At 34.0% G+C, this 13,996-nt stretch overlaps 1 protein-coding gene across 2 annotated transcripts in view; it reads left to right on the top strand.

The window, feature by feature from the left end:
* The window catches only part of LOC128548011 (S-adenosylhomocysteine hydrolase-like protein 1), a 177,139-nt gene that overhangs the window by 59,800 nt on the left and 103,343 nt on the right, over positions 1-13,996 (top strand). Inside the window, exon 1 of one of the 2 annotated variants that reach the window (XM_053522267.1) lies at positions 9,389-9,784. The exons of the other annotated variant lie outside the window; for it this stretch is intronic. Coding sequence (XP_053378242.1) covers positions 9,680-9,784 — 105 coding nt within the window. The 5' untranslated portion in view covers positions 9,389-9,679. Of the gene's footprint in view, positions 1-9,388; positions 9,785-13,996 lie in introns of those variants that run through there. 2 annotated transcript variants of the gene reach the window in all.

Raw genomic sequence — 13,996 nt, 5'->3', positions numbered from 1 at the left:
AATGTTTCTTTTTCTTTAATTTTTTTTTTTACAAACAAAACAACAAGTTTTACAATATGTTTGGCCAATGAAATGCAAAGATTTAAAACCAATGCAGAAATCTGTTGGATACTTTTATCTGGGGAACACATTTTCTAAAACAGAAGTTTTAGTGTTTCAGTCAGCGAGGTGCAGAAAGGGAATCAAAAGAGTAAAAATAATAATAAACAAATTCAAATGAAAATAATATATAAATTTTAATGATAAAACTATGCGATAAAACAGTTACAGTATGTAATGCTCGTGTGTTACAAGGATATATCAGAGCTAGGGGTACATCTCGGTATTTTTCTCTGCACATATCTGTCTCGGCCTACCGGCCTCGACGATATGTGCAGAGAAAAATACCCTCGATGTACCCCTAGCTCTGATATATCCTGGTAACACACTCTCACACATACTATAACTATTACTTATACGGTAACATTTTGAGTCTTCAAATTGGTAACATTTTGTGAGTGTTGGAATTTGTGTGGTAACAATTTGAGTCTTCCAGTTGGTTAATATTTTATGAATTGTAACATTTTGTGAGTCTTCAAATTGGTAATATTTTGTGAGTCTTGGAATTTATATATAGTATAACTATTGTAAGTCTTGAAAATTATGTTAACATTTTGTCAGCCTGGGAATTTATTATTATGTTTTACATTTTTCTGTAAACAAGGATGTAAAAACTCTGCTTCCTCTTCAATTGCTGAAATTAAAAGCTACAATATCCTGTTTCTAGAAAAACATGTAAAATTGGTAAACATGTATGTTATGCCAAATGACAGGGTTCAGCTGGAATAAAAATGAAAATGTTCAAAATAAGGTCACAGGTAAATATTAAAAATGATATCAAAGTTAGGTTTAGGATATTAAATATTTGAAGTTGGGTATGAAAATTATCTTAATACATCTTTGAGGTTTCCTAGGAGAAACTAAAGGAAATGGCTTACCTTTGAATTGAAATATATGAAGACTGAATTCACAAATGAAATTTGAAATTATCGTAATTCAATTTTAAATAGGCCATACTTTTATGATAAGAAAATTGTACAATTTAATTGTGTCAATTTTTATATCTGTAGAATTGTTTTGTGCATTACAAGGTTACTTCAATATAATGGATTAATTCTGCCATATATTATATGAATTTGAAGTACATGTGTACTGTAAACACACATATTGTATTCCAATTAGTTATGTTTTATTTCAAAGTTAGATTTTTATGACAATTTAAACAATTTGTGTAGATAGTTAGAAGATTGTCTTAATTCTGGATTGTACATGCATGCAGTTTCTGTAGACTGGGGGTTTGGTGAGTGCTGGACATTATTTCTGTGGGATGTTTGTGGAATTGGTCAGTTCTGCACAACAATATTTATGGAAACTGGACAGAATATTTGTTGAGTTTTGGGAGGATTCTGTTTGTGTTGGAAATTATTGCTTTGGGCAGTAATAGAGGAATTATTTTCTCTATGGACAGTGAGGATTTAGTTTATACTGGAGAATTATTAATGTCTGTGTGAAATTTAAGGATTTTACTCCTGTTTGGCGCCATATAACCTATACTGTGTTGGTGTGCCGTATGCGCCGTAAAACCCAAATAAATAAATAAATTTAAGTGCAAGATGATGTCTATTGGTAATGAAAGAATTTAGTTAAGTGCTGAACAATGTATATTGGCAGTGGGAGGTTTTGGCTAGTTTTGGACAATGTCTGTGAATGGACATGCCTGTTGCCTAGCTGTTGAGGAGATGTGGTTAGTATTTTACAACCTCTGTGGACAGTTAAAAGTAGTCCATTAGTGATGGACATTATTCCTGCTAGCAGTTAGAGAATTTTAAGTGCCAGACAATTTCTACAGATAATGAAAAGATTTAACTAAGAGCTGGATAATGTATATCAGCAATAAAAGGATTTAATAAGTGATGGCCGTGATCAGTGCTGGACAATGTTTAAGGACAATTTGAATGATACGCAGTCAGTGCAGGACAATGACTAGAATCAATTTGAGTGATTTGGTAAGGTTAGTGCTGGACAATGTCTGAAGATGAGTAAAGAGACTTGGTTAATGCTGGACAATGTCTGAAGATGAGTAAAGAGACTTGGTTAATGCTGGACAATGTCTGAAGATGAGTAAAGAGATTTGGTTAATGCTGGACAATGTCTGAAGATGAGTAAAGAGACTTGGTTAATGCTGGACAATGTCTGAAGATGAGTAAAGAGACTTGATTGGTGCTGGACAATGTCTGAAGATGAGTAAAGAGACTTGGTTAATGCTGGACAATGTCTGAAGATGAGTAAAGAGACTTGGTTTGTGCTGGACAATGTCTGAAGATGAGTAAAGAGACTTGGTTAATGCTGGACAATGTCTGAAGATGAGTAAAGAGACTTGGTTGGAGCTGGACAATGTATGAAGATGAGTAAAGAGACTTGGTTTGTGCTGGACAATGTCTGAAGATGAGTAAAGAGACTTGGTTAATGCTGGACAATGTCTGAAGATGAGTAAAGAGACTTGGTTGGAGCTGGACAATGTCTGAAGATGAGTGAAGAGACTTGGTTAATGCTGGACAATGTCTGAAGATGAGTGAAGAGACTTGGTTGGTGCTGGACAATGTCTGAAGTTGAGTAAAGGGACTTGGTTAGTGCTGGACACTGTCTTAGCCTATAGACAAGTTAAGTGATTTGGTTAGTTCTGGACAAGGTCTGAGGACAAAATAAGGACTTGGTTAGTGCTGGAGAATGTCTGAAGATGAGTAAGAGACTCGGTTAATGCTGGACAATGTCTGAAGATGAGTAAAGAGACTTGGTTAGTGCTGGACACTGTCTTAGTCTGTAGACATTTAAGTACTTGGTTAGTTCTGGACAAGGTCTGAGGACAAAATAAGGATTTGGTTAGTGCAGGACAATGTCTGAGGACAATTTGAGTGATCTGGTTAATGCTGGACAACGTCTGAGAACAAGTTAAGAATTTGGTTAGTGCTTTACAATGTTTGAAGACAAGCTAATTGATTTTGTTAGTGCTAGACAATATCTGAGGACAAGTTAAGATACTTTGTTAGCGCTGGACAATGTCTGAGGATAGATTAAGGATTTTGTTAGTGCTGGACAATGTCTGAGGATAAGTTAAGGATTTGGTTAGTGTTGGACAATGTTAAGTGACTTGGTTAATGCTGGACAATGTTTTAGGACAATTCGAGGTTTTGGTTAGTGCTGGACAATGTTTGAGGACAATTTGAGGGTTTTGTTAGTGCTGGACAATGTTTTAGGACAATTGGAGGATTTGGTTAGTGCTGGACAATGTTTGAGGACAATTTCAGGATTTGGTTAGTGCTGGACAATATCTGAGGACATGTTAATTGACTGGGGTAGTGCAGGGCAATGTCTGGGGACATGTTAAGTGACTTGGTTAGTAATGGATTTGGTATGTGCTGGACAATGTCTGAGGACAAGTTAAGTGACTGGGCTAGTGCTGGACTATGTTTGAGGACAATTCGAGGGTTTGATTAGTGCTGGACAATGTGTTAGGACAATTTGAGGATTTGGTTACTGCTGGACAATGTTTGAGGACAATTCGAGGATTTGGTTAGTGCTGGACAATGTTCGAGGACAATTTGAGGGTTTGGTTAGTGCTGGACAATGTTTGAGGACAATTCAAGGATTTGGTTATCGCTGGACAATGTTTGAGGACAATTAGAGGATTTGGCTAGTTCTGGACAATGTGTTAGGACAATTCGAGGATTTGGTTAGTGCTGGACAATGTTTGAGGACAATTTGAGGATTTGGTTAGTGCTGGACAATGTTTGAGGACAATTTGAAGATTTGGTTAGTGCTGGACAATGTTTAAGGGCAATTTAAGGATTTGGTTAGTGCTGGACAATATTTGAGGACAACTTGAGGATTTGGTTAGTGCTGGACTGTTTTTGTGGACAATTTGAGGGTTTGGTTAGTAGTTAACAAATTGTACGATTGTAGGATCTGAAAAGTACTGGACTGTCTTCATTTAATATGGACAGGACTGATGGTGGTGTGGTAATGAATGGTTATTATTAGATAGATACTGGTGGTATGGTAGTGAACAGTTACTGTTTGAATGAATGGTAGTGGTTATTATTACATAGAATGATAGTGAATGGTTATTGTAAAATGAGTGATAGTGTTCTGTGGCAGTAACTGATTATTGTTTGAGAGTATGGTAGTAGTGTGGTAGTGGTATGGTAGTGAATGCTAGTGGTATGGTAGTGGTGTGGTAGCTAGTGGGTATGGCAGTGAATGGTTATGAAAACTGGGCTTGTATGCCCATTACTGAGCTGATATGATAGTTTTGCTGCAGTTTGAAAATATGAGATAGTGATTCTGGTCAGGAAGTGCATGAATCCTCAAAAATGACTTGATATATAGTACACAGTCTGTCTGACAGACTTTCTGGGGTTATAAATAATGATTCTTATAATATTGATTGTTTACCATCCTTATTGGGACACCCACTGTATAATCTTTCTCTTAATCTGTATATAATGAACATAGTATAATAGATAAGTATAAAACTTCATTCATTATGAAGCCTTTATTTTGGCATTGTTGCTTTGATAGAAGAGATCTTTTAATTTCCCATGGGTAAAAATTTGGCAGTTTCATCTAAAATGGTTTTGTTGTGGGAGGTGGGGTTGGGGGACATAAATTTATGGATTTTCAAATTTTGAAAACAGAAGAAGTGGTTGAGGTTTAATATTTGTAATGATGTGACAACCAAATCTATAAAATAGTAGTACCCTGAACAAAAATGCTTTTACTGTACCATTTCTTATCATAATTAGCCATTTATGTACTCATTGGAATTGGTCATGTTACAAATTATAACATTAACATAATATACCACAATGAACCACTAGTTTTAAAACATATACAGTGATAATGATCCTATATGCCAGCATGAAATCAGAATTGTTGTTATGTTCTTTGATGCAAAATTGCAGCATATTCTAGCTTGCAGTATTATATAAATTTCAATCTTTTAATTTGAGATAATTGGATTGTGTGTTTCAGATTGATTATACTTCCAGTTTACAGCTGAATGATAAATTGATATTGAGTTCACAGATAATTACAGTTGTATGAGAGAGTTAAAACTTTCTCCAAACAAGTTACAATCCAGTTGGTGTGGTTGCGCTGTTCAATCATTAGTACTGCTTAGGGAGTCATTTTTGTTGATTTTGAGGAGGCATCAGTAGCAGTTAGAATACAAATATTGTCTTTTATTTTAACTACGCAATTTCAAATCGCAATTTCAAATCAGCAAATTCTTTTTCTCATGGCCTAGACCATGAAATTCAATGCCTATATACTAAATTAGTTCTGTATAGGGATTTTATTGCTTTGTTCCATGATCTTTGAATCAAACTACAAAAGGCAGACATTTAAAATTCCAAAATACTTACAACTGTATGCAGAAGACCTTCAAAAAATATTTTGCTGAATCACATGGTTTCAAAGGGGCACTAGTTACTGTTAATGTCAAAAAAGTAACACACACAAGGATTTAAAGGGAGGTAATTAAACAACAAATTAAAAATACAACCCACTGTGTTGATCAAGTACTGGAAAGTAGTTACCAATATTGGAGATAATTATTAATAAGAGAAAAAAATACATATTGTTTTCATAACAAAAAATATATGCACCCACTTTATATCAAAGAAATTTTGAGTCTTGAAAAGTGAGGTAAGTTTTTATACCGTATAACTCTGTATTAACGCCCCCGTCCCACCACGTTTTTTGGGGAAAATAAAAAAATCTTACCTTCAAAAATTGGTCCTAGATCCAACACAATAATATCCAGATAATAACAATGCCATAACAATACAAATGAATTTCAAAAAAAAACACACTTTATTAACACAAACTTTTAAACACCTCAGCAGGCATGGCACAAATAAATCTACTGTGTGTATTAAAGTACTGAATATGCCACGCTATAAACGCTACAGTATTGATCGAATTTAACTCGGATGATGTCACTCAGCGCGCGACTTTACACAGATTCCCAGTACGATTACGTATCGGGTTATGTCAGTGCATGAATTGGGATAAACAGGGGGGCGTTTATACGAGTTACTGACATTGTTCAGATCAAATTTTTCGTAAAATGCATCGCCCCCGGGGGCGTTTAAACGGGGTTATACGGTATGTAAGCTATTATAAGGTCAGCGGTGCTACACAGGTGCCCGCCCGTGAGGAAATAATGCCCGTAGGAGCCCATGAGGTCTTCCTGCACTATGAAAAGCTGGAAAGTTGCCATATTACCAATAATTTTGTCGAAATGACATAACAAAACAAAAAAGTATCGGGTTTTGAATAGTCAGATGGGCTTTCATCAGAAAGCTCTTGTTTTATTACTTCCCTTTGAACCTCTGGCTTCAAAAGTTCATGTGCAACATGTTACCATGTATGTACTATGCACAATCTCAGTTTAAACAGTTGCTTTGTCAGTTTCTTATCATAATTTCAAAAGCATTGTGAAATTTGAAATCGAATCTAAAAATGGAATAATTTTTTTGAATTGTGAGGTTTCCACTACTATATTTAAGGTTTAAAGCAGGCAAGTTACAGTTTAGTGCCTTTGTCATGTATAGGTTGTTATTTCTGTCAAATATATATTTATTGTACTGTGAAATTATCAGCAATTCTAACACGATCCGCAGCAATTGCTATATAAACATATAGCGAAATCGCCTATACATGAATCTACGATAAAATATGGTTGGCTGTTACATTTCACCCCCTATGATTGTAACATAAGAAATTCTACTTCAATTCCATTACATACGAATTATTTCAGGGCCAAACAGTTGAAAACAGCATTTCAAAAACATAAATATAATAAAAAGTCATAATGACTTATGTGTAGGTCCGTAAAACACGTTCTGATCTCTACGAGCGAATTCAATTAGCCTAATTATGATTCAGCGGTGACGTCATAAATGTATGACATAAAGTATGACGTCATAATGATGTGACGTCATATAAAAGTTAACCTCGTCACTCGTAACACATGGTCAACTCGCCTAATTTGATGATTCTGTTCATTATTAGTTTGCGAGCTGTTACATTACTAATTTATGAATACTTCTCAAAATTCTGATAAAAAAGAAACAAATATCTATACGTTCCATTGGCTATGCAACGCTTTCTAACCATAGGGGGTAAATTGTAACAGCATATGGCCCGAATGACGTATTACGCTGAAAATGTAGTACTGTAAAATGTGAATTATTTGCGTTGTTAGAATCGAAATAATAAATATGTTCCAATAATTTTATCAGTTAATAAAACATGGGCAGTCGTTTGGATGCGAATAATTAAATCACTCGTGCTACGCACTTGTGATTTAATTATTACGCATCCAAACTCCTGCCCATATTTTATTAACTGATAAAATATAGGAACAGATTTATTATTTCTTAATTAAATTGTGTACGCATGCCTTGTGTCAGTATACCGTTTACAGTCGGAATAGAACATTTATTAATATTATATGAAATTAACATAATTGTGGATTTACCAGCATTTATTAATTAAGGTCTTCTTAGGGTCAGAAAAAGCCATTATAGATTATTTAATTTTACTGTTTCATTAAAATCATAAAGTAGCATGAACTATCTGGTTTGGCATGCCAGTATCGGCACTTTTGAGAAGGATTTAGCGTGAGAAAGACAGTATTTTTGATACTTTTTAGTGAAATTTTAGTTTGAAAAATAATCTAATATACTGATTATTATCTGATAATACCAGAATGAAGTGTTGAGATCATTTTCAGATGAGATAAAAATGTGTGTTGGTTATTTTTAAAGTTCCTGCAGGAAAAAAGGGTATCACCTGTCTTATAAATGGATCTTGAAAAAAATTGTCGATTTTAGGGACAAAGTCAGGACCCTTTCTTATAAATGATATGCCTTATAGGCACATACAACAATATTCTTTTTTCTCCAAACTATTCACAGACTGATGGCACCATAATACTTCACTAACCAGTCTATTTTCTTGGTTACTTGAGAAAATCATATCATTGAGGTCTTTTTTCTTTAAATTAAGATATATTGTATGTGTGATAATATATGTCTTTTGTCTTTAAGTATATACAGGTCACCCTGTTCCTATATATATTCTTTGTAATGTTTTGTTGTAATTGACATCCTTTACAATTTTTTTGTCATTTTACATTTCACAAGAATGGGATAAATAATAGACTGGTCTGGTGATTTTGCAGAGAATTCTTTAATGTCAATTAAGGGCAGTTTCACTACTGAATTTTATTAAAGTTGATGAGTATCATTTGATGTAGCTTGCAGACAGCTTCAGTCTGCTGACTTCGGATTTATTTGGTATAAAATGGTACTAATGGAAGAAAAGTGGATACTTTAGCGATTGGATGGCTTAAATATATAAAGAAAATAAAAGGCTTAAAGATAGATAGTAGATGAACAATAGTTAGTACTGCAAGCTTGGATTTATTTAAAAAGGAATTATTGACAGACTCTAATATGGAATTGTTGTAAAAAAAAGTTTTTTCATTTTGGTTAAAAAATGGGAGTTACAGTTTGCCTTTTGAAAAGGATCAAAGACGTATTTTGCATTTGGAAAATATATTGTTTTAATTATATTATCGCATAATAAACAGGAAAATGTGATTTTAATGATATAAAAGCATTATTATACTTACTTTATTTGAAAATTTCAAAAAAGCGCCAGCTTTAAGAAGAAGAAAGTGAAAACGTACCTTTAAAGTGTTCATTCCTTATAAGTCACTTATCATGCAGACAATATCATTATGTTTCCCAACCATGTTTTGGAGAGCCGATACCATTATGTTTCCAAACCTTGTTCCGCCTGTGTACTTTATTTAATTTGTTCATTAACGCTGCATTTGTCTGTAAGAAAACATTTTTAGTCACTGAATGAGTGTATCAATACAGTTTTCACTACTACAGTTATTGTTGGTAGAGAACGAGTTAGTATCCATTTACGGTATTTATTGAAGTTGGTAGTTATTGAACTTTGCTAATCTCTTACATTGTTTCAAAGTCCAAATGTTTGTGAGTCTTTTATCGTACCAAAGGAACGTATTATGGTTGCTAAATAGAGGGATTGATGTATTTGCGTGATTAGATATTAAATTTGTTTGACCTTAGATATATAGTAAACTTTCTTACCATCAAAGATTAGTTACAATACTCCAAGTGAGCATTTCATAGAACTTGAAGTGTATAAGGTGTCGTGTGAAATTTAAAACAATAGAGAAAATCAAAGATACTGTGACGTTAAGTAAAACTATCTGAACATAATATCCTTGTTAAGTGAAACGGAGATTGTATTTCAGTGACGTTCTAAATTTATGCTTACATACCATAAAAATGTTTTTCATGAAAATGACAAGTGGCGGGGAGTGATCTATCTGTTACACTCCACCTATCAGGAAACAGTGTTACAACATTAGGTGTTTTAAATCTTGTACTCTTTGTTTGACATCTAAGGTAAGGACTGTCATTGACAGTCATAGACAATATTTGACAAGCTGGCTTCCGCTAAGACACCAGGTTTGGAGACAGTGTATGAAGGCTCACCAGAGTTAAACAAACGGAGTAACGGTACAGTAGCAATGTCGTCGTCATCAAACTTGCAGATGCAGCCTATGCTGTCTAGAGGGCGTAGACCCTCGGCAGCTGTTGTGGAAGCGGATTTTGCGGCTCTTAGGGCAGGCAAGGTAAAAAGTTTGAATCTTTCTTTTTTGAATCTTTTTTTTTTTTTTTTTTTTAAATTTTTGTTTTAATTTTGACTGATTGATAGTAACTGATATTCAAAACTGTGCAATTATATTAAATTCAGAAATCGATACTCTCTTCATAATTATACTTTACTGACATTACAAATTTATGAACCATCTTCGCATTAGGGAATAGTTTATAGAATATTTATATGATGCATTGTTGTAACAATTTTGGAGAGGAAAAATAGGAGAAAGAAAATACCATATACTATAATGTCTGTTGATATATGGGGCTGTGGCAGCTTGAATGATATATTACAGTAGACTATGACATCTTGTCAGGTTGATATATAGTTAGTTTCTGAAGAAATTGTTTGAGGTCATCCCAGATACTGGTAGGCACACATACACATGACTTAAAAAATTCACCTTTTACAATATGATTTTTGGTCATCTTGAGCTACTTTATATTATTTATTGAAAAATAAAGCCTATAATTCATTCTGTTTTAATGGTTTCAGTAACTTGCAGTGCACATGATTATGTAACCTTGATATGAAGGTCACTGTTTGTGCTCCCTTCTGTGATTTGTTAGTAACAGGTATATAAAGGCCACTCTTTCATCCAATGTCAGTAACCTGTATATGAAGGTCACAGATATATTCATTGTTAATAACCTGTATATAAAGATCATAGTTTTATTCATTGATAGTAACCTGTATGTAAAGGTCACTGTTGATTTCATTGTTAGTAACCTGTATGTAAAGGTCAATGTTGCATTCATCGTTAGTATCCTGTATGTAAAGGTCAATGTTGCATTCATCATTAGTAACCTGTATATAAAGGTCACTGTTGCATTCAACGTTAGTAACCTGTATATAAAGGTCAATGTTGCATTCATCGTTAGTAACCTGTATATAAAAGTCAATGTTGCATTCATCGTTAGTAGCCTGTATATAATGGTCTCTGTTTCATCCAATGTAAATAATCTGTATTGAAAAGGTCACTGTTTCATTCGTTTTAGTAACCTGTATATAAAAGCCACTGTTTCAGACACATTAGATTAGATTTTGATTTAACCTGTATATTATGGCCATTGTATTCAAACTGTATATAGGTCACTGTTAATCTCACTGTCTGTAAAACATACCTAGTTTAACTTCACTGTTTCACAGGACAGATCAATACAGTCTACTTAATTTGTAGAACATTTGTTAATGATGAATGAAATGAGAGAAATTAAATGTTTTTAGTGATATTGATTACACCTACCATTTTGTTACGGTTAATTAAGTTTTATGACTCAATCCTCTGCAACATGCAACTGATTGAACTGTATAGATACACAAAACTCCAACAAGGAATGGCTGATTCAATATTTGATCACCCACAATATTACAAACTCTAATTATGGATTCAGTGATGACTTATTTTGCACTTTTAGTGAGGATAGAAGCTGTTATATGCATATTGATCAAGTAGGAGGCAGACTTGCTGTAAAATGGGTTAAGTCTGCATTATCTAATTATTTCAAGATTCATTGACTACTTCAGTTGTTCAGATGATGTATTGCCACCCCCAACCCTCTTCCCCACCCGAAAGGTTGGCCTACAGTGGTATTCACAATTGTTAGTGATGACCAGTAATTATAGTTTATATTGTATTTGTGCTATAAACATTGTAATATGTTTAATGCAATAAAATGATACTGTATTATATAATTATATACAGTATATTCCCCACAGTTGTTTTCATTGATGTATTGGCCCAACAGTTGTTTGCAGTGTTGTGATGGCCTCACAGTTGTTTGTAGTAATATATTGGCCCAACAGTTGTTTGCAATGTTGTGTTGGCTTCACAGTTGTTTGCAGTAATATATTGGCCCAACAGTTGTTTGCAATGATGCTTTTATCTGCAGAAGTTAATAATTTAGTGAGGACTATAATGTGCCACACAATTATTTGTGATGAAGCATTAGCCCAGCAGTGCTGTATAGCCTCAGGATTGTATGGCACAATTGCTTGTGAGAACTTATTGGCCTCACAATTTTCTGCAATGATATATTGACCTCACAGTTGTTTATGATGATAATATTAGTCCCACAATGTGATGATGCAGTTGTCACCACAGTTGTGTAGACCTAGCTTACAATCATCTGTAATGATGTGCATTTGCATGTGCTTTGCCCCAATTAGCATATTGCAAACAAGTCAATGTTAAAAATGTATGAACAAGGTAATTGAAAAAAATACTAATTTCCAGAAAGAAAACACTTTTTCTGGGTTGTATGTTTCATTTGCAGTATTTTTCTGCCAGTGTCACAGAATAAGAAAGTATTAGAGTTTAAGAAATATGATATGTGTAAAGCAAAAGTGTTAAATTGTATAATGAGTCTTTAACATGCAATACCGTACTGTTATTACAGTGCTTGTTTATTGATTCTTCTAAACCTGTGCCAGATTTAAGTAAATAAGAAAAAAAGCGACTTCTACGCTCTGAGTTTTGAAGCAGCGATGTTAGTCATTCTGTAGACCAAGTTTGGTGTGCAGTCAGTATACCTCAGAACCCATAGACCAGTGATGTGACATACAGAGCTATTGCTGCCTGTAGCAAGCAATTATGGCACAGTAGATCAAAAGTCATGGTGGCCGAGTTGTTACGAACGCTGGCTTTGAATCACTTGCCCCTTACTGATGTGGGTTCAAGCCTTAGTCTAGGCATTGAATCTTAAATTAAATTTATGTGAGAAAGCCATCCAGCTGGCTTACAGAAGTCATTGCTTCTACCTAGGCCCGTGATGAAATAGTGCTCGGAGGGGCACCTGGGTTTTTTCTCCACTGTCAAAGCTGGAAAGTCCCCATATGACCTATAATTGTGATTGTGCGATGTTAAACAGAACAAAAATAAGACAAATGAAAATCATAAAAGCTTGTGACATTAAAATTTTCTGATTAGTTTCTTTAGTTACAGCTCCTACAGTTGTATTAAACATTTAAAACTGCTCTACTTAATGAATTATCATTCAGTTCAAATTTATCAGTAAAAGGTCATAAACTAACATTTAAATTTACAACTGAAATAAAGAATCCTAAAATACTTACATTATTTTATTTATGGAGTTTAAAGCTATATAAGGGTAAAATAAAACTATTAATTTATGACATATATAAAGATGCCACTGTCATTTTATTGCTGTAAAAGTGACTTATTATCACAGTTATCATTGAATGCATCCTTGTTGATATGTTGATATACTATGCTTATCTGGCAATTTAGATATTGATTTAAATTTAGCATCTGAGCCACTAAGTCTTGTTTAAAAACTTAAACTTTCAGTTTTTGTAGTGAAAATACATTGTAGAATAAAACCGCTGTTCTTGTCTTTTTAGCTCATCTGATTTTTAAAACAAAAGATGAGTTACTGTCATCATTGATCGGTGTCGGTGTCGTTGTTGGCATTGCCTGGTTAAGTTTTATGTTTAGGTCAGCTTTTCTCCTAAACTATCAAAGCTATTTCTTTGAAACTTGCAACTCTTGTTCACCATCATTAGCTGACTCTGTACAGCAAGAAACATAACTTCATCCTGCTTTTTGCAAGAATTATGGCCCTTTTTGGACTTAGAAAATCAGATTTCTTGGTTAAGTTTTGTGTTTAGGTCAGCTTTTCTCATAAACTATCAAAGCCATTGCTTTAAAACTTGCAACACTTGTTCAACATCAAAAGCCGACTCTGCACAGCAAGTAATGTAACTCCATCCTGCTTTTTGCAAGAATTATGGCCCCTTTTAGACTTAGAAAATATCAGATTTCTTGCGTTTAGGTCAACTTTTCTCCTTTACGGTCAAAGCTATTGCTTTAAAACTTGCAACACTTTTTCACCATCAAAAGCTCACACTGCACAGCAAGTACTGTAACTCTGCATTGCTTTTTGCAAGAATTATGGCCCCTTTTGGACTTAGAAAATCATGGGTAAGTCAATATTTCTATTATACAGAGACAAAAAATCAGATGAGCATCTGCACCCGCAAGGCGGTGCTCTTGTTTCGAGGATGTTTTAACAGGAGAGAAAGCGTGTGTTAACGGAGAGATTCTCGTGCACACATGCTGTTAAATCACCTTTTTCATATGTTGCATGGCAAAGCATAAACATATTATGGCCCCAAAATGGATAATTTAAAAGGAAATGACATCAACGTGAAAAAAATAGTG

The sequence above is a fragment of the Mercenaria mercenaria genome, chromosome 13, assembly GCF_021730395.1.
Source record: "Mercenaria mercenaria strain notata chromosome 13, MADL_Memer_1, whole genome shotgun sequence".
NCBI classification, from domain to species: domain Eukaryota; kingdom Metazoa; phylum Mollusca; class Bivalvia; order Venerida; family Veneridae; genus Mercenaria; species Mercenaria mercenaria.
This window is presented reverse-complemented; position numbering and strand designations above follow the sequence as displayed.